The 22,011-nt window shown below is 40.7% G+C and overlaps 1 protein-coding gene across 4 annotated transcripts in view; it reads right to left on the bottom strand.

The window, feature by feature from the left end:
- Nucleotides 1–22,011, bottom strand: part of LOC117470351 (muscleblind-like protein 1) — a 69,061-nt gene that overhangs the window by 5,490 nt on the left and 41,560 nt on the right. For 2 of the 4 annotated variants that reach the window (XM_034115100.1, XM_034115102.1), the window contains exons 3-6: nt 17,264–17,434; nt 7,684–7,899; nt 4,553–4,792; nt 104–254 (exon numbers count right to left, since the gene is read on the bottom strand). In XM_034115100.1, coding sequence (XP_033970991.1) covers nt 104–254; nt 4,553–4,792; nt 7,684–7,899; nt 17,264–17,434 — 778 coding nt within the window. Of the gene's footprint in view, nt 1–103; nt 255–1,078; nt 1,133–4,552; nt 4,793–7,683; nt 7,900–17,263; nt 17,435–22,011 lie in introns of all 4 variants that reach the window. The other 2 variants (XM_034115099.1, XM_034115101.1) reach the window with 2 other exon arrangements.

The raw sequence follows: 22,011 nt of genomic DNA, 5'->3' as shown, positions 1-22,011 counted from the left end.
TCAGACATCCACTGCTGATGTCAAAACATAATAAGTTGTGAGACATGTGATTTGACAGCCAATAGCAATGGGATCCAACCACACAAGAAGGCTTTGGCCTTACCTGACGGTATGAAGGCAGCCTGCTGCTGAAACTGCATGTTGGCCAGGGCCTGGTGGTACTGGAACATGCCAGCGTTGAACATAGTGGTGGCACCATTGGATTTTTCAAGTGCAGGTCTCTTTGGTAAAGGAGGCAAGATGTGAGGGAGCCCCTGAAGAGGGGACAACACCAAAAATAAAGGGATGGGAGTGAGGGAAACCAGAGGATGGTAGCAGTGACATTCAGGACAGAGAGAAAAAAAGAATTTCATTAGAAGATTAAGTGTCCCTTTCAAACAGCTTTTACAGACACTTGCAAGCAAGCGGTGAACAGTGGAGCTAGCTGACAAACTGTGACGTTTATCTTGCTCATCATAACCAAAAAAGTGTTCTTAGCACAATGTCACAGATCTATAATATGATTTTGAATTAAGCAGTTTGTTCAATACATATTTTGCAGGCTAAGGCATAACTAGATATTTCTTTTACCATAACTGTAATCACAGCTATGAAACTGGTTTTTGTATTGATTGTTGGACCGGCAACATAAATGATGTAGTAAGTGAAAGCTGCACTGCCAGCTTCATGAGAATAGTACATTAAGCCATGTTGAGACACCTCTTTAACACTTACACATGCATGGGAAGTGACAGAATCATGCAAAGACTGTTTTATTAGCAACTAAAATTTTATATTTGCATGCCATCAATAACTTGCTTTTGAGATGCACTTAAGGTGATGAACTGACCACTGCGAGTAAAATATGTAGGGGGGTCTACTACTTAAGGCCTTCTTTCTTTGTTTAGTCTGTCATGTTTTGATCAAAAATTTAAATGGACATTTTACAAAAAGATATATATATACGAAACGAATGGCTTCATCAGTTCATCACCCCTTAGTGTTTTGTCATTACATCTACTTTGATTTTTACAACTAAAAAGGTATATCTACTACACCACAGCTACATGCCAAGCTAAAAGGTGAAAGGTCATAGTACCAGGTCAAAAGTTGCGTTGAGGGGTCGCTTCAGTGATTTGACAGCCGACTGAGTCTTAATTAGCAGGCAGCGAGCACATGATGGCAATGGGCCAATGGGGTTCAAGCGCATTAACATAAACCAGCAAGCGAAGGTGCATCATGGGGGCAGCAGTGCAGTGTGGGTTGGTGAAAAAAAAACAAAAAAAAAAAAACAAACAAACAAATAAAAACAAATCATTGGAATGCAATATACACCAAGAATAACAAGACTAAGGCATGCAAAATAATTAGGGTTTGACATAGATTTTTGTTAGAATAAAATTCTGTTAACGATAATGTTAAAGGTGGGGTAGGTAAGTTTGAGAAACCGGCTCGAGATACACTTTTTGTTATATTCCATGGAATGCTCTTAACATCCCGATAGCAATGAATATCTTAAGTGCTTTGACAAAAAATCCATAAATAAAATGTCATCTGTGGAAGCCGTAATACTGTAAAAAGCACGACCAATCATTTTAGCCGGCCCGGCTAAAATAACTGGATGGCCTACCTGCCTGTCAGCCTTCCATCTGTGCACAAACTTATCTCGTGCCCTCATTGGTCATGTGCGCGTTCGTGTGTGTTGGAGGAGGGGCTCTGTAAGGAAGTGGCAGATTTTTTCCGGTTGTGTATTTTCAAATTCTAGCGCAATCGAGCTGGTTTCTCCAAAATTACCTACCCCCAAGTGTGTGGTGTTCTGGGCCAGAAAAGAAGATCCAGTTCGAGATCAAGAGCCAATTAACCAGCATTGTTGAATTCAGAGTCAAGGCAATCCTGGATAATTGTATATAATAGATACATTAGTATTATTATGTCATCTATATGACCCATGCTCCAGATACTGGCTTTATCTACAATCTGTAATAACTGGGCTATGGCAACTGTTGCTCTAGTACTAAACTGCTTAAATAGCACGTTAACTTGATCATGACCTGCAGTCCCACACCATTTTACCACCAGCTCTTAAACAGTCTTTAACAATTTCCATTTCCACAAAAAAAACGTAATGCTTCAAAAATATATATTTTGTATCTATCAATTAAAATAAAAAGTCAACATTTGACTAGGCAAAGGGCTATAATAAACGATACCTGATTGGGACACATTTTAGAAAGCTAACACCAACAAGGTGGAAATTAACAGCAAGCTTTACAGTTGACTATTTAGAAAAAATCTAACAACCATTGACTGCAAACAACAACAAAATGTATAACTATCAAAGCCGCAAAACAAGGAAGAGCAGGAGAAGGGGAGCAGTATGGCTCAGTCACAAACTAGCATGATCACAGCCTGCTGCTAATAAAGCACACATCAACTCTGAATCTTCTCGGTGCATATTGGGTCAGAGCTAAAGGGAGCAGGAACAGACGAGACTGGGATGTGTGATGGAAGGTTGAGTAAAAGTACAGGGTAGAAGGTGTACACTTAAACAACTACATTCATACGATTTTGAAAGTCTAGGCATTGTTCAAACTGCTTATGTGTAGGTCATGTTGAATATAAACCCAACATTAGAATAGTTTAATAATTTGTTTTTGGACATCGCATGATAAATCAAATCTGGCTTAATCTATGGGATAACTATATGAACTCTACTCTTTAGGTTATACTTAAAGGTCACCTATTATGCAAAATCCACTTTTTCATGTCTTTTATATATAAGCATGTGTCCCCTCTGTGTAAAGAGATTCTGAAAGTTTCAGGAAAAAATATTCGCTCACTTTTTGTCCTGATCCATTTATATAAAAACCTGTCTGAAAATGAGCTGATCAGATTTTGGCCACTTTATGATGTCATAACGATTTTTTGGCTTGTGTAACCATTAGCCAATAACCAACCAAGGTAACCCCCCCCCCCCCGTTATCACCTGAATCTCCTCCTAGAGCACCATTGTGTTCTTTTTACCCAAATATCTTGCAGAGGGGTGTGGGAAGTGGCACCTTATTTTCATCTAAAGTAACAGACAGAGAATCAGCACTTTTGAAACAGGGCTGAAACAGGGCTGAAACAGGGCTGAAACAGGGCTGAAACAGAGCGGTTTATGGGATGCTACAATGCACGATCTGTTTGGTATTTCGAGCAAAACACTTCAGAGACATGTTTTGTATTATATCTGAGACCTATAATATATTGATGAAAAACAGTATTAAAAGGGACCTTTAAGTGGTTTGAACTGAAAGTTATTTATCCTGTTGCATAAACTGAGGTTGCTATGATACATTTAAGCAATAGCTCACGACAGGCCGTGGTATATGCTCATTATATCACAGCTAAGGGGCGTGGTTCGGCCCGACGCGAAGCGGAGGGTCGACAACCCCCTTAGCTGTGATATAATGAGCATATATCACGGCCTGAAGTGAGCTATTGCTTTTATAAAACGGTTACCAAGTGTGGCAATATGAAAGAAAAATACACACTCTAATTTAAATAGTTTTTATTAGTAAATAATGATGTTCAAAATAAAATAGTCCCTCTGTTGCCTTCTGCACGAAACATAGTGCGAGGTGGTTGCTATGCAACAACACTAACAACAGCTAGCGAACATATTAGACAGAGAGCGTTGATCCATTATTTGGCTATTTATTTACATTAATGTGTATGTTGCCGTTTATTGTGCACCCACTGAAAAACTGTCCAGCATCAGTAGCATGGCTTACGTGGTTACTTGTATAGGCTGAGGTTGTTCTAGGCTGTTGCTTGGCGTGGCGAGAATATTGCTCCACTTTCTCCGGTCCCCGAGATTCGGCTTCCAGTAGCTCTGGAGAGAGCTTTCGCACCTGTGGCCACTAACGGTCATAATTTCTCTGCTTTGTTTCAAGACCCGCATCAGAAAGCTTTTGAATGGTGATACTTTTCCAGTTGGTCTACCTGCTCTTCACGTAGCTCTACATGTCGTCGTTTAGGTGCTTTTTGTTCTGGAGATAGGCACTCCTCAATCCACTCCTCCATAGTAAGACCCCCCCCCCCCCCCGGAGGTCGAAGTTAATCTTAAATGTTTTTGCGGACCTTTTTGATTACAGATCTGAAAACATCGTTGCTTGCTTTAAAAGTAGCACAATTCATTATGTCAAACCTTGGAAAGTATCTAAATATCCCTGCCCTAATGCCAAAGGAACTGCACACTGAATATGTTTTTGCCGTTTGATGTCTATGTCTGGACCGTTGCGTAAAAAGGAGGGTTTCTGCCCGGTTACTTCTCCGCTGCTTTCTTGTTCCAGTTTGAAAAGCAAACTGCAGGCAGTTTGCTTTTCAGCCCAACTGTATACTGTTTATCTCAGACGCGGAGGGATACTGACTTGTTGTGAAAAGTAACTTACAATTCTACCCGTGGTATACGCTCAGTATACCACGGCTAAGAACCAATCAGATTGCTTGATTTTACTTGTCCGTTTTATAATAAATGTTATTTAGCTAGAGTCTTTACTGATGTTACAATCTGTGGACAGATACCTACCATGGCTGCAGCAGCCGCTGCCTGGTTAACTTGGTGTTGGGCAGCTTTGATCTTGGCCTGCAGGTGAGCCGGAGGGTGAAAGTACTTGCACTTCTCCCTCGTGCAGCGGCCCTTTATGTAGTCCATACACACGGTGACTGTGTTGTCGTTGGTGTCGATCATCGTGCTATCTGAAGGGTGGGCAAAGCGACAGTCGTTCTCCCCACGTGAGCAGTTACCCCGCTGGTATTCCCGACACACCTGGTGCACAAAATTACACAAATAAACTCACCTTTTACAACTTTGTATTGTTAAATGTTGAGAACACAACATTATAACACACCTTTATGCACACAAACAGCAGACAGACACACACATCATGAAGTTACTGTTCACTTTACTTCAGATTTGATGAAGTAATCAATCTGTTCAGTCATTTCAGAACCTGACAATCACTTTACCAGACAGAGCTAACCAATCTTAGTGACAGGTTCGGCCATTACTGTTGATTGATAAGCAGCACAGACCATAACCAGTGTTTACAGACTCATCAATCACACAACATTTATCCATTATTCAAATGAGATGTGTTGTTGTTTTTTCTCCATATAGACAGAAGGGGGCAACATCTGCTTGAGCAGTTCGGAAACTGGTTGCCTCAGCTAGAATGTAGAGATTCAATGAGGCTCATGGGAAATATGAGGCTGGTTACCCTCAAGGGTGGCTGCAGCTGACGTAATATCCAGCCCACGCACAACAACACACACACAGACACAAGGTGGGTGCACATTTAAATTATGAGGCAGCATTTTTTCCCCAAATTGACATAGCTGTGCAATAACCTAGATCTCAGGGAACAGTCAGCCTCCATTGTGTCTGAATTGCATTCAGGATCCTACTCTAAATTAAACGTCATTTCATGGTGTGTTGTATCGATCTATCAGTTGTTGTAATAGATACAAGCCATTTACCAAATGTCTGTTTACCAGTCTCACTGTCTGCACGCGTAAAGGATTTGATTTGTGGTGGAACGGCTGACAGACAAAAGGCCACCAACAGTGTAATCTACAAACTACCCCTGCTCAGTCTCCTGTCATGACAGCTCATCATCCCCAATCACCAATCTGTGTGAGCGATGAAGCAGGATTCTCTCTTTCTATCTGTCTCTGCTTTCTCTTTTGTACCTCTATCACACACTCATTCACATATTGATGTACACGTACACAAGCACACTCATACACAATAATTCCTCACCACTGCCACCATCATCACCGCTGACACTGGTCTTATTTAAAAAAGAGAAGAAAAAAAGTAGAGAGACTGCCTTGTTGTCAGGCAGATGTTTGAGAGACAAGTAAGGGAGGGAGGAAACAAGGGAGGGAGAGCAAGTGAGAGAGTGGTTGATGAATAAAGAGTAAAGGACAGACGGATGGAGAACAAGGAAAGACAGAGTGAGAGTCATGGAATCAGGTGAGTGTGGCGATCATTGAAAACAATTTGAGATGAAAAGAAGAGACTAAATGGAAGCAATTTAATGTTCTCTGCACCAGGTGTGGACCGGGGTTTTTAACTGCGGTTAAGAATGCATTAGAGAGAGCAAACCCAGTGGAAGTGCTTAATTAGACAAACAAATAAAGGGCTCATTAATCATATTTCTGTCCCCATGGTAACTGTCCCTCTGGGCTATTTACATCACCATGGTTTCAGGTAAGCAACCTTATGATTTAATGCACAATGAAAGGCTGCAGTACAGCTCGATAAAGATAGAGACAGAGAGTCTGTCTGGAAAGTATTTCTCAGGATAACAGTCTGAAGGTTTGTTTTTCTAAAAAAGGAATTCCTGTCAGCCTCAAGGAAATAGCCTGTACCATATCTGCGCATGTGTGTTGGTCCACCAAATTCCAGCTATGTTTATTTTGAATGACACACACTAGAAACTAAAATATGTCTGTCCCTTTTCTCGTACATATTTTCAGTAAACCTAACCACTGGCTCTAAATCTTTTGATGGAAAAACGATGGGCAGATGTTTCCTCCATTTCCAATTATTGCATTTGATTGATAAATATGACACATTTGTTAGTCTGCTTACTAGACTTGGGGTGGATTTCTATCAATCCTTTGCTAGACAATTTATTGAATCTTTCTATCATTCTATCAACAACTTCTGGCCTCTAGTTTTCCTACACCCTTATAACTTCTCTGCAGTCATGACTTAGATAAGGAATGTAATCACATGTAAAACTTTTACCCTTTGTTTCTGTTATATTTGTCTCTACTTGCCCCAGCAGCTCCCCTGACACAACAACAGGCCAACGATCTCTTTTTCCTGTCATTGAACCACTCTCTTGCTCTGCATCTCATTCACTCGTTCATTTGGCCCAGAGACTTCCTCAGCCTCACCCCTGTTAATTACCAAGCTACCCAACGTACCATTTTAAATGTAACCTTCCCAACGTTCTTGCACGCCTCCTGGCTGCCTCTAACGATTTGCCCATTATTCCACTTTGTGTTTCCCGGGTATAGGGCTGCATAATGGAGGAGATTGACTTACTTTCCAATTAATGATTTTCTGAACACAGATAGAGGAGCGGCACTCAGGTTTCAAATAACTGATTGCCCTCATGTAAGAATTAAAGATGTTTCTTAAAATGACATGATACAGTTTATCTTGAGCTCGAGCCAAACAAAGCTGTATCCTGCTGGTTGATGGGATGCAGCATGGAAAACGACTGTGTTTGTAGACATACTCTCATTAACGTCTATCTTTGCTTAAGTCTGGGTAATGACTTTATTATGGTAATTGGATGAAGTTACTGTAACATAAATTGTGGCCCGGATACATAATTAAAGTCTACAAACAGAAACAGTTGAAGCAAGACTTTCCAACCAATGTCTTTAATATTCAAACAGGCACAGCCCTATTCAAAGCACAATATGTTTGCATAGCTGAGGAAAAGGTCCTAAGTGAGCGTGGTGTTTAGTAGAGTCTTGTTGGTCTATATTTTAATCTGTAACTGATATAAAAGTGAACAAAAATGGATACAAATCCAACTATCTGTTTGGTCTTTGGAATATGTGCCATTGTTCACATTTAATCTCTTAAACATACATCTGTGTGTGTGTTTGTGAACGTGTGTGGGTGTTGCTCACCTCCAGTCTGTCTGTCCTCATGAGTTTCTGTGCGGCAGCAGCAGCAGCTGGTATGGATACATTGGGGTTGCTGGTGACCAGTACGGAGCCACTGGGCAAGATGTCAGTGGGCATCAGGCCAGGCGAAACAGGGCCAAGGTAAGGGTTAAACGCAGCGGCTGCTGCCGCAGCAGCATTGACATTGGTTGCAAGGCTGGGTGTGACTGAAAACATGGGCTGTTGGGACAAGCAAAATGAGAGAGTTGGTCAAAGGAAAGCTAAACTATGTTATTCACATTTTCAAGGTCTATGTAAAAACAGTGAACATTTGAATAATTACAATGTCATCCTTTCTGGCTCCTAATCAAAGTACATATTACAGATAAATAGCCCAAGAAAAGAAATGTGTGCATCATCAACAGCCAAGAAGAGGATAAGAACTGTGGTTGGGGTTGTGAATGCAAAGAAGGTGTCAAAAACAGGCTATGTGCCTTGATCTGAGAACAAAACATTACATCTTCTTTAATGTCTTTGTCTTTCAATTGAGATTACACATGAAGGAGGCCTAGACTCTGTATGTGGTGTCACCTACTCCCTACATGTATCAGATGGAATCATACGCTTCACAGACCAGAGATCACACACATATAGGAGTAATAACGCTGAGGGATGTCAAGCTGTGCGTGTGTAGGAGGTGAAGATGGGTTATACTGAAGGGCTTCACTAGAGTTTGAAAGACACATTATGTGAGAGAGAGGCTAAGTAGTATGCTAGCTGACATAGTGAAATGCAAGTTTTCCCTGCACGTTCCTGACCTCAGCCCCAGTCTGAGGATTGTCTCTTGAGCCCCTGCCAACACGACACAGTGAGTAATAGAGCAGCCATGGCTGTAGAGCTACATTCCCCCCAAAAACCTCCTCGCTGCTCTGGGATGACTCAGAAAAATCAGGAATAATGGTCTTGTGGATTTTCAGATTCTTTCTGGGCTTTCTTATATATATCAGTTTTATGATATTAGTTTGGATTTTTTTCAGCTGAATGTTGGTATGATGTCAGTGAAAAGACTCACAGTCATGAGACTATAACAATACACTGATGTCATCCTGCAAAACGTTTGTGATCTTGCTAATGACCTTTTCTGGAATCTATTTTTCTTTACTTTGCATCAATATGTGTCCTATAATGACAGGACATTGCAGATTGTTGCTATGAATCACAATCGCAATAGATCGAAAACAGTTATGTTAAATTGGGCATATTCACACAGTATGATACAAAACACATATCACTGCGTGCCTCCTAACAGCAATTTGTGTGTACACAGTGATATGAGGTTTGTCAGACAATGGATATAAAGATTTCCTATTTTCCTGAACCCGTGTTAAAAAAGCATGTCCTACTAAATGAGCATGCAAATACTGTAGCTACATCAATGAATCGCTTTATATATTGTTTCAAAATATATTATATTATAATACATTTTTCAATACATTTTTTTATCTTTACAACATCTTTAAAATAGAGACAAAGTGTTTGAAGTGGATTGGAAACATACAAATGTTTATTATGAAACAAGTGTAATTGCTTAAGTTATCCGACTCAATCCAAATGCACAAACGTATTTAACTGGATGTCTTTAAGACGATCACAGTGTTCCCCATCATCTAGTGTACTGCAGTAGAGCCACACCCTAGCATCAGCCAGCATTTAACGATTATAATTAATCAATGAACTAAATAGTTACAGTAGCCTAGGCCTCCATACTTTGTGTTTAAGGTATTGTCGTATTTACAATTTAAGAGTGTATTTAGAGTATAATATAATACTTGTGGTGCCTGTTTGTAAGATTGGGGTACTTAAAAGTTTACATTTCAAGTGTTATCTTATTTTCCTTTTTACACTGCAAAACTAGTCAGATATATTGTTTCACAGATTCCGATTCACATTTTTGACAGAAGTGACGGAGGGTGCTGCAGGCTAAAGAAAGCTCACCCCCGTATTCCACCCCGGTCCGTCTGCGGCCGCATTACGGCCGCGTTACGGTAAGTCCACAAGGTTCCGTTGCGTGCTTTAACGGAGACGTTTCCCATTCACTTTGAATGGGGTGACGTCAAGCTTTGCCGAACTGCATTGTGGTTCCGTCGCGTCGCTTTGCCTCCGTTGAAAGTTGAGAAAAGTTCAACTTTTCAAGCGTCGACGGAAGCGCCAGCCAATCAAATCATATGCCAGTACAAGCGCTAGCCAATCAAATCGTGTGCTTGTGTGTCCGGGGCGGGAGATTCATGTGATTGGTTGTTGGTCACGTGCCAGACACGGTCACTGGCAAGCTTCAACGCAACGGAACCGTGTGGACGTACCGTTACGGCTGCGCCGCGGCGTGCACAGCGATCGCGGCCACAGCGATCGCGGCCACTCTAGTCAATGCGTGTGTTTCCACCAGACGCGCCGCGTTACGGCTCAGAAGCGTCCCAGAAGCGTCTCTGCGCTGGGCTCCGCAAAAAATACGCGGCTGGTCTATTTTTTACGCGAGGCGTTGCATAGCACCGGCCAGGAAGTGGAACGGTCAGAGCATCCAGTCAATCCCCAAAATAAACAAATTTTGCCTATCCCTCCGTAGTCTTTCAAGTAAAATGCCAGCGTTCTCCTCCGGTTTACAGGCACTGTGTAAATTATATAGAATAATTATGATGATGAATGCATTTTTTTACCACTAAAATACAGCAACACATCTTTGATTCATGTCGTTTATAACTGGACTATTACAATTATTATTAACTTTTTTTGTCTGTACAAAGTAGCCTGTCCAGTAAATATGCCCAAATCAACAAAACTGCGAGCCGGCATGCAAGATGCTCCGCTTCTGAAACGCGCCCGGTGGGGTATGACGCTGTAGGAGGTCGGAACAAAACCGCGGCGCAGCCGTAACGCGGCGCAGCCGTAACGCGGCGCAGGTGGACCTGGTGGAATCCCGGCGTAGCCTTCCCATTTTTTTTTTTACTGCTTTCTGGTAAAATTCAAATAATGAAAACCGAGTGACGGACTGGTTTCAACTGGGTTATGGTATTACTGTAGTAGTTGTCTTTGACGTTAACTGCAATGCATTTATCGTTAAAGCGCCTGCGAAGCCACTTTTGTCTCGTAGCCAATCATATCCCGATCCGGCCGCAAAGCACCAGCCCAGTAATCAAACCACCAATTACAATGAAGCAAATGCGATTTTCAAAAGTATAGCTAGCTAGTTAACTGTTAATTTTTTCTTAAAAGGTGGTTATACAAACATTTGTCATGGCAAACATAACAAAAAACCTGCATTGGATCCAAATGCCAGCAGAAGTACCAACGATGGACTCACAGCTGGTGCCTTTGCTAGTATCGAGTCACCGGATACATGTACAGGAGGGTCCCGTGAGCAGAGACTGGAGCTGAGCCGGGCAGTAACGACATCAGACAGCTGGCTGATAGTGCTGGGAATCTGCCATACATTAGGCCTACTGCTACTGACTTGGGAGATAGAGGAAGCGACCCGTCTCAGCCCACCCTGCCGGTCTATCCGAAAACTTCATCTGATAACTTCAAAACCTACACACTGAATACAGCAAAGATGCAGAAACTGTGTCCTGTTTTCTGTGCTGGCAGTTTCAGTGCAACAGAAGAGATGAATGATGTTTATGATGCCACTGCCAAGCGTCGCATATTGTTGCATTAAAGGTGGGGTATGTAATTTTGGAGAAACCAGCTCGAGCGCGCTAGAATTTGAAACTACGCAGCCGAAAAAAATCTGCCCCTTCCTTCAGACTTCCTTACAGAGCCCCTCCTCCAACACACACGAACGCGCACATGACCAATGAGGGCACGAGATAAGTTTGTGCACAGATGGAAGGCTGACAGGTAGGTAGGCCATCCAGTTATTTTAGCCGGGCCGGCTCAGATGATTGGTTGTGCTTTTTACAGTACTACGGCTTCCACAGATGACATTTTTTTAATGTATTTATTGTCAAATCATTTAATATATTCATTGCTATCGGGATGTTAAGAGCATTCCATGGAATATAACAAAAAGTGTTTCTGAAATAAATTACATACCCCACCTTTAAGTTTAAGGTAAGATAATGAGTTGAAGTTATAAGCAGGGGTGCACATAACTGGTACGCAGGTACGCATGCGCGGCAACAATCTGAAATGCGTAACGTCACTTGTGTCACAACGCGCCTTTGCGTACCTGATAGGTCATCAAAACAAAACACATATTTCGCCTACACATGTTTCTTGTCAATACTCAGTGGAGTAAATTATTAGACATGTCCAAAAAAAACAAAGACATTAAGCAGCCACTTTGCCGTTTCGCTCCCTGCTAAAATCTTCAGACTTTCTATGACTGATTGAACTGGGTGCTGGCCGTGCCGCGCAGGACATAACCGACGGACCTGTGAAGCTTCACAGGAGGCAGAGGCTTAGATCACTGGACGACAGAGTTGGTCGCCGTGTGCACAGACGGAGCTGCTGTTAACGTCGGTGTGTACAACAGAATTGTACCAAAACTACGTCAACTGGCTGCGGTGGGAGACTCCCCTGTGCACATTCTGTGCCCCGCGCACACACTGGAGAACTGCGCAAAATCAGCTGATCACAACGTTCACGCTCTGTGGTCAAGCTGCTGCAGTTTTATTTACAACAAAGTGGAGTAAAACACACAGCTGCAAACTTACTCAGGCTGTTAATGGAAGAGTTTGAAATCAGACAGAGGTGGAAGAAGTGTTACTCAAGTAAAATTAGAAAAGTATTATCATCAAAATCTAGTTAAAGTAGCGACAGTAAAAGTAGTCATTTTGCAGATTGGTCCATTTCATAATAATGTATATGATATGTTTTATAATTATTGATCATTAAAGTGTTTAAAAATTAGTTTGAATGACTTTGTATACTGCAGGGTAGCTTGTGGATTTACTCCAGGTGGAACTAAAGTCTGATTTAACACTTGATTATATTTTCACATCATTCATCCACATCTGTAAAGTAACTAAAGGTATTAAATAAATGTAGTGGAAGAAAAGTACATGATTTACCTCTGAACTGTAGTGGAGTAGAAGTACAAAGTAGCATAAAATAGAAATACTCAAGTAAACTACGAGTATCTTAAATTGTACCTAAGTACAGTACTTGAATAAGTGTACTTTGTTACTTCCCACCTCTGAAATCAGATATGACTTCAAGTCATGTGATAATTTCTTAGTATTTGATCCTTCAACTTGGCCTCAGGAAATGCAAGGACTTCACAGTTTTGGCAACAAGTTTTGGAGAAAGCAAATTGGAGGCTTACAAAGAGACAGGGAGGTGCATCTTCATCATCTTCATCATCTAGCATGCAAGAAGTGTAAATAGAGGACAGTGAAGGAGACACTGAGGAGGACAGTGAGGAAGACTGCACTTATTAACACCACGCTTCATGTGGGGTGAGTACCAAACGCTGTCTCCTGGTACTCATCTGAGTAACTCACTCAAAAAGTTATGTGCACACCTGGTTATAAGCTGCCACGTAATTATATTTTAATTACGTTTAATAACTTTTAGCTCAATATGCTTATAATATTAAACACTAATGACGATCTCTACCAGCTCGGTTACATTTGCTATGAAAACAAAATCAAAGTGAAATGCATTTTAACCTGTGCGAATTGGGTTTGTCAAACCACTCACCACAGCCTATTTTTTTATTATACTTTAGTGGTTGGCTTAATTTGTCTCTGTTTCATTTTTTTAAAGAATTTTGTGATGGAAACTTATCCTACATAAAATGTTTATTGAGTAGTTCTACTTCAAATGCTAAGCTAACGTTAGCTTATCAGTTTAGCAGGTGTAGTTGTGTTAGCAGTAATTTCATTTTACTCTGGTTTGTGGATGTCAAGTGTCTAAAGGAAACTGTTTTGTAATGCACAACACCTCTACTAAGTAATATTGACAATTCTATTAAAGGCAACAAAGGGGAATTTATTTAATTGTAGAGTTTATAATTACTTAATTCGTATGTTCTAAGACTTGATGAAGTGATTTGTCAATCAGTATTTCTGATAAGAAATGGTAAACTACATAATAACGTTTCTAAAACTGACCTTCGTAAGAACTGTGGAGGTACAGTAGATTTAGGACAAGGCAGGGTTGCTAGTTTTGTTTGGATTTACTATTGTTATGAAAACATATTATTTTCTGAAACAGGTCTGAGGAAAACGTTGGAGGCTTCTGGAGAGGGAGTGTAAGAACCTGAAGCTGTCTGTTATTTGATTAAAGGGATGCAACACACTACAGAAGCACTACAGAAGCAAATGAAAGGCAAAGAAAATGAAACTATGTGGAACTCTGCATCTCTTTAATATATTAATCTTATTTTATATCTGCCCAGCCCCTTTTCAATATAAAAAGTAAACATTTAAACAAATCACACCTGATTTTAATAAAACAACCATGCCCTGTTAATTTCCTCAGTAAATGCATATATAATAGTGTATGTAGACAGTTTTTAAGTAGGATCGTAACAGAATACGTGTTTTTGCAGGATCAACTGTAGCCGTTAAAGCCCCCTCTCCCTCATCCTCCACTTTGCACCAAAGCACACTGGGTAGCCTTCCTTTGGATGTAAAGCAGGTAAATATGATGTTGTTGTGAAGGAATGATGATGACACAAAATAATGCAGTCTAACACAGAAGCCCAAACCCAATTGAAAAAATGAGGTTTACAAAACATAATAAACTCCCACTATTATATAAGTCTACTGTGTAGTCAAAACAACCATAACGTTGAATCATCACCTTTGTAACTGTTTAAAAGTATGCGCTAAAGTTCAGGAAGATACAATATATTGCAGGGCTTTTGTGTATCAGACTGCATGAGCTTTACATTGGTTTACCTAAACTTAGAACTTAGTACTGTGTTTGATTATTCTCCCCTTTCAATCGTTAATGCCACATTTGGATGAATAATATTTTATTTATCGTCACTACTTCTACTAGCAACAATGCAATTTGATCGTGATAGCAGCTGAGAGTTGTCGAACCAGTGACTGTGATGGTAAGGTGAGTTTTATAGTTGTCTGATTGAATGTCTGTACTGAACAAGTGCACCAGATCTCTACTTTAAATCTATCAAACATAACCATTTTGAAACTTTAGGTTTATTGAATTGCCTCATTATCTACATTGTGGACACTTGTCACTTGTAACACCCTTCTTTAAACCTTATTTCGACACTTTTTCCACCAAACAAGTAAACCAACAGTGACTGAAGGAGTGAGTAAAACAGTACTGTAGATAGATGTAATTGTAAAGTGGGCTGTCCACTGACAATGACTGTAATAAAAAGCAGCACCAATACCATCACTCGCAGATAGCTGTAATGGACTCTAATTACTTCACCCTCTGCACAGTTCCATGCATGAAATAAAAACACTCTCCTACACCCGTAGAGGGAGGGTTGACAGCTTTAGACAAAACAATGGGAAAGCAGCCGGTAGAGATACTGTGGAGGGGACAGGAAACTAAGCTACGAACACAGGGGAGGGATGGAGGAAGAAAGTCTGATTGTTGAAAAGGCTAGTACCGGGTCTTAGCCTTGGTTCCCTTTGCTCACAAAGTAGCTCTGATTTCTTGTCTTTTCTTTGTGGTGTATGTCTAAAGAACTTTCTACTCCCTGCTGGAGTCATATCTCTTTCACTTTACCTACCTGTCTTTACTCTGTTCATTTATCTCTTCCTGCCTCACTCCTTTCTTCTTCTTCTGCTCCGTCCTTCTCTGTCAGACTGTCTTCCTGCTCCTCTCCTATCCTTACTTTCTCTCTCCCCATGACCAGTTGCGCCCCGAGCCTGTTTTTCAGGCCTCAGGCTCGAAAATGACATTCCCAGAACAATTGACTATATCTTCCCTTCTAAAAGGGGTAAATTAATAATCTTTTTTCTCAAAGCAATGATAAACCTGTGAGTTGGATGTAGAAGAGTCAGAATCAATATAGATTTTTTTTATTTTAAAGTAAATTCAGATTGAACATAGTAAAAAAATGTAAATTATGTGTCCGTCCAAAAAGAAAACATTACTTATAGTGAAAACCACCCTTGAACGATGGGATAGTAGACTAAAAGCTTTAGGAATCCAAACTATAACATATAATGAGTACCCTGTATCAAGATTGATGCAAAATAAGTGACATTTGACCTTTTTAGAGAGATTTAGAAAAAAACAAAACACTTCTGGGTTCATTTGGGTGCATTTTCCATTTATTTGGCCCCCCTCGGTCGATTTTGATGATTGACACCTTTTTAACCGTTAGAGCCAATAGAATCGAGGGGAAGTTCCTAAAATCCATCTAAACATTACCCATTGGTGAATAGAGTGATGCGTAGCCAGAATGCCCTGGAACCGGAAGCTGTCATACACTCTAGTAGCTATCGTAGCAGCTAATATGAAATCTCTGTTATTGACATAAAAATGGAATGATGGATTATCAGCAGTCATTTCAAAGTGACACAGACACATTGGATTAACCTTCAGCAGCGTTGTTCTCGTTTTAATACCATTGAACACAACCTTTGATCAGAAAACAACAAAGGTAAGACGTTTTTAGCCGTTTTGGCTCCGTAAAGCTAATTTCTGTTGTTGTTGTTTGTTGTAGTTTCGCCACGAGTTCTGATCGCTCAGTGATGATACTTATATGTCTGGAATCTGTGGAATCTCAGCTTGCTAATCGATATCTTGCTTGTGCAGATCCGATAAGTAATAAGGGTATTTTAACATGAGTTCTGTGCTAAGTGCGTTAGCATTTTTTCGCTCAGGGTTAATTCAGAGCCTTTGTTATTACCCTTTTGTTTCGTTAGCTAAAAATGGTTAATATTGTCTGATAGCTGAGTTTCTTCCCGTTAAGTGGGTATGACACATTCATAGTTTGTTAAATATTAAGAAGCCCTCAGACGCTGTTTCTTGCAATATGTTGTTTTGCCCCCGCCCGCGGGGCCGTGGGGTTTAACTGGATAAACAGAAAAGGAAGGCTTTGCCGTCCCAGGGAGATCTATTGCTTCTTTAAACCCTTTCATGGTTTCCCCTCGGTTTCTCTCAATGGTCCTCTCAACTCAGCCCCTCTTCCCTAGATAAGGGTGATACGCCATCAGCTGAGTGTGGATGTGCGTGGGTGTGTCCAAGCATGCAGCATCTGAAGCGAAGACAGAGGAATTACTTCAAGCCTGACTGACAGGTCTCATTGACTCTGTAAGGTTTCATGGATCGGGGAAAGATTCATTTGAACTGGCTGACTGGAGCTCCGGCCATTACCTTCAGATTGTTGGAGCATGCAGCACCGTCACAAAGCCATTTCTGATTTACTGCAAGTGTATGTGGGTGTGCATGCATTGATTTGTGCGTGTATTGCATGACAAAAATATCAGACTTTATCACTGTATATAAACATTGACGTTTCATGACTTAATGTTCCAAAGTTGTGATCATACTGCACTGAAACTTAAATGTAATAGTTGAAATGTGAAGTGTTTTATACATCATTTTTGCAGGACAAAAGTCAAATCTATATGTGTTCATGTTCATGTGAGCTGTGCATGTGTCCTCTCACCACTTGCTGTAGCTGTGTGCCGGGCATCATGGCATTGGCAAGCTGCATCTGCTGGGCCAGCATTGCCATGTTTTTCTGCTGGATAAGGTTGTTCCTTCCATTGATCTCCAGTTGGGTCTTTAGGTGGGGAGGAGGATGCAGGTACTTACAGTTCTCCCTCGAACAACGGCCCTGATGGGGTGTGGTAGGAGGAGGAGGAAGTAGGACAGAGGTGATGAAGATAAAGGAGGGAGGGATAGAGAATATAAAGGAGGGATAGGGAAATAGAGACATGGAAAGAGCATGTTTAGAATAGCGTTTCCTTTAACTGTTGCCTAATGTAAAGAAGTAATGAGCCTTGACCAAAGTGGCTGCCCTCCGATTTAGCAGGCTCTGACCCGACATCCCTAACATCTGGGCCTGCCACTGGCTTTGTCGTAAAGAAGACCGATCAGCTCTGCTTTCTCTTCCCCCCTCATAACCCTAGCTATGCGCTGGCTAACTTTCCCTTTTTTAAGACAAATTAAATATATTAATAATGATAATAATATATTTATTTATATATATATATATATTTAATATATTTAATCACATGTTTTAATTATTTTTATTTTGAATACACACCATTACATTGTTACATATTGTGAGACATTTGTAGTTGCTTACAGACTGCATCAAAAATATTGACAAAATTAAATATAAATCAGCCCACAGAGAGTACAAATATTGGCATTTTCTGGATAAAACAGCAATTTTTAATACGGAAAATGTCAGAAATGGACTCAGCATCCTCAATAACCCCGAAAACCACTCGGAAATTGTCCAAATCGGGCCAAGCCATCTTTTAGCTATTGTCCACATAGGCTATAACGGTAATGAATGCTAATCAACACAACTAATTGTTCGATTTGCTCAACATATGCAAGTTAGCATCCAGCAGTTTCTTATTGGGGACCTGTACTATACATTTCTAACATAAAACGTTGGGGTACTCAACATTTCACAGCTGGCAACCTGAATGCTGATTGTCGTAATTTGTACATCTTTGGTGCAGATTGCGTAAAAAAGTAACTCTTATCTACTTCTTGCTAATAGCTCAATAGACGATGATGATCCGTTAGGGAAATGCCTTAACATCATTAATGAAAATACAACAACATATTTTTCCTGTTGGAGTAATCGATCAGTAGTCGACCAATGATTGTTTCTGTCTTTTCATATTCAAAAGGTATTTCTTCTTTATTTGAGACAAATGATGGTACAATGAAAGGAGGCACAAGTTCAAAACATTGGCAATATATATTTTTGTATAACCATAAAGACAAGAAAATAAAAGTAAAACGAGCTTCTCAACTGAACTTCTGCTGCATTGTTGCTCTAACACAGAAAAGGGATTGTTTTGAATTTCAATCAGCCCATAAGACCCACAATCCTCTATTATTTCGCTTCCGAAGCTGTCCTTGTTGATGCTGAATGTTTGACATGGCCCTCAATCACAATTGATTTCTGCCCAATTGAGACGAATGACTTATGTGTCAATACTTAACATTATTTCAGAAAAGAACAGGTTGGAGAAGCAATGGCGGAAGATGTAAGATGTAAGAAGACTTACAATAAACAAACACATCATAGCACTTCATCTGATATTTTGCTAGTGTCTATAGGCAGTGCACTGTGTGGGTCTGGGTCCTCTGAGCTGTGGGCGATTATATTCCTCCAGCAGCCAGCAGCCCGAGGGGAGTAGGAGGGAATGTAATTTACACTCTCATAATGCCTGCGCCACTGAACACTCCCCCAGATATGTGAAATATTTTATATATCTCCTCCTCTTTTTTTGCTCTCCTTTTCCCCTTCATACCCTCTTGCCTCAATCCCCTGTACATTTCCATCCCCATACTGATTTTGTATTCTCCTCATCATGAATACAGAACAGTCAAGGTGCAGAGGTGCTGCTGTGATCTGTGCATGCAAACACGCATGTGTGCAAAGCTGAAGTACTACCCTCACTCTGCTTTTGTTGCTTCCACCCTTTCTTCTTTCTCGACTCAATCTTTGCTCATCAAAATGAATCCTCCAATGCGTCTTTTCCTATTACTTCTTTATATTAATCTATTTTCAAGGGATGGGGAAAACAGCCCGGGGACAACTACACAGTAGCACCTCCCATGGGGAATTAAAGGTTGGCTGTCATGCTACAGCTTATCTCAGTGAGATTACCTGGTACCCATTTCTGCCCACTATGACACCTGCTTTCATAAGCCAACACATGCACTCTCCCACTCTTCCTCTATTCTTCCCAGCCCCCCCTTATTCTTTCTCTATCTCGCCTCTCTCTATCTCTCATCTTCTCTTTATTTCCGCATGCAGCATGTTCTGCCTAGCTACAGCAGGAAATATACTTTCTATTGGAGAGCAGCACAATGTCAAGAGTTCTTCCATTTTCATTGGATGAGAGCTGAAAGTAATAGCACTCACAGCATGGTGATTGGCCTATGAGGAACACATTAACAGTGCTTACTCTGTCTACACCCCAGTGTGTGACTATTGATCAGCGCTAATTGGTTAATGTCTTTTGATTTCCAATGCCACTTTCCCCCTGGGTGACTAAATTCTAAAGGCCCAGACACACCAAACTGACACCAAAGAACACGTCCCGACGGACCCGATTGTTGTGTCGCCTCACGTCTCCTGCATCTTGGCCAACAGTCGCACTGGAACACACCGCAAAGACTTCAGCCGACGGCCTTTAGCCAACAGCCTACCGATTCAACAACGGAAGGTGTCGGCACGGCCGAAAAGACACGACGGTGCAGGACACACCAATCTGAGTAGGGCGACAGGACGCTCATCGACGGCCAGACATCTATCGACATCTATCGACGCCGAAAATCGGCCCGGTGTGTCCGGGCCTTAACATGTCAACTCCAGCTGTGAGTGTATGTGCCTGTTGGATTCACTGTGACAATTGAAGGCAATCTCTTTATTGCAATGGTCAACTTTAAGGCAGCTATATACTCAATATTTGTGTTATTTATATCATTTTAGATCCAATGAGTACAGCATGTATAGTTTAAAGGGGGCCTTGACAAGCCTAAAAAAATCACCATACTCTGACGGTCTTTGAAGCCTGCAAATTTGCAAAGAAATAGATATCAACTAGCTCGTAAACACAGAGGACTATTGATCAACTGAAGATGCACTGTGTTGTTAAAGGAGTGGGTTGAGAGCAAAAAGAAAGCAAAATAAGTAAATACTGATTTTATATTCATCAGGTGGCCAGAACTCCAATGTGTGCAAATTTGACTTAGCGTCTACAGAATATGTGGTATATTATTATATATCATATATCACATATCTGATATTTTAGCATAAGTCAATCTGTGTTGGTTATAGTGAAGAGCTCAAACCTTTTCAACTGTTATGTTTAATGCAACAACATTTTTGAAATAATGTGGTTTGCACAAACAGCCCTTAATAGAGAAATTGTCAAATTTAAAGGAAGTTTAATTTCCATGATTTGAAAACCCTTTTACTGAATTAATGTTTAGAAGTTGAATCAGAATAATACATTTTCTTGTCCTGATATATCAGTTGTAGAATACCACAGTGGGATGAATTCGCTCATAATATAGTGCAATCTAAAATTGATTATTTTGTTCCTTGGGGACAGACACCACTGTGAACATACTGTTATCATTAGGATAAAGGTGAAATTATAATTAGTATGCTTAGAGTAATGAGGATTTCCCTCTGCATTTTATCAGCTGCATTCAGAAAGGTCAGAGCGTTCACATACTGTAGTCATCCTACCCCTCTGTTTTTACCATAGCCCCATATCTTTTGCAGTGTTGTCTGAACAGTTCAATCCTGCATGTTTAGTCCCCATTGATCAGTGCCTGGGATGCTTATGTCCTTGCTTTCCCTTCCCCTTTTCTCTGCTGTTCACGGCTGTCTAAACAGTGTCAGAATAGGTTAATTGTGATCCTGTCTGATCCAAAGCAGTGCTCCCTCTGGCTAAAAGTGTTGACTACCAGACTCCACTCTTGTTGACTCTGTTTTACCTTCACCTTCATAGGCTAGCATACTACGTCTGTTTGTCATGCATTCTCTCAATGTTTCCCTCCCATCCTACCTTTCAGGTCATTGTCTGGACTGATCAGTTTTCCCAGCGAGCCATTTCACCAAACAACATTAACATCCTTTTAATATGTCAGGGCAAGGTTTTTGTGAGCAGCCTTCACATACGGCGATCACCATATATAGATTCTGAAACTTGAACCTTATTATTTTGCCAGGCTTTGGCTCTGGCTCTGGCAAGGCATAGTTTCAGTGGCTTTTAGTTGGCAAAGAATTTAAAGAAAGTGAACCAGCTGTCTCAGTCCCACTCTTAAGAGTATGTGTTTGCATGTGCACACAGGGGAATGGAGCATTCTGCACTTATAAATCAACTTGGCCTCATTACACCAGATACCTTTCAGCCATATGTCAACTCCTGGACACATATGCACACACACTGGCAGGCAGGCAGGCACACTATATGCACATAAACACAGACACACATTCACTAATTCTTACTTTGGGGTGACATAATGGTGTTTTTGTTATAATTGAATACAACAAAAACACTCGGCCACATATACATAAATGTATAAATACACAAAACACACATGTGCTTATACATGTCCTCACCTTGAATAAACTTTAACTTGAACAACATCGGCAGCCTTTCCACTGCAGTTTCAAGTTTCACATGTGTCTGGTTCTGATTT

The sequence above is a fragment of the Trematomus bernacchii genome, unplaced genomic scaffold (genome assembly GCF_902827165.1).
Source record: "Trematomus bernacchii unplaced genomic scaffold, fTreBer1.1, whole genome shotgun sequence".
NCBI lineage: Eukaryota > Metazoa > Chordata > Actinopteri > Perciformes > Nototheniidae > Trematomus > Trematomus bernacchii.
Note: the sequence above shows the minus strand (reverse complement) of the source record. Positions and strands in the feature narration are given on the sequence as shown.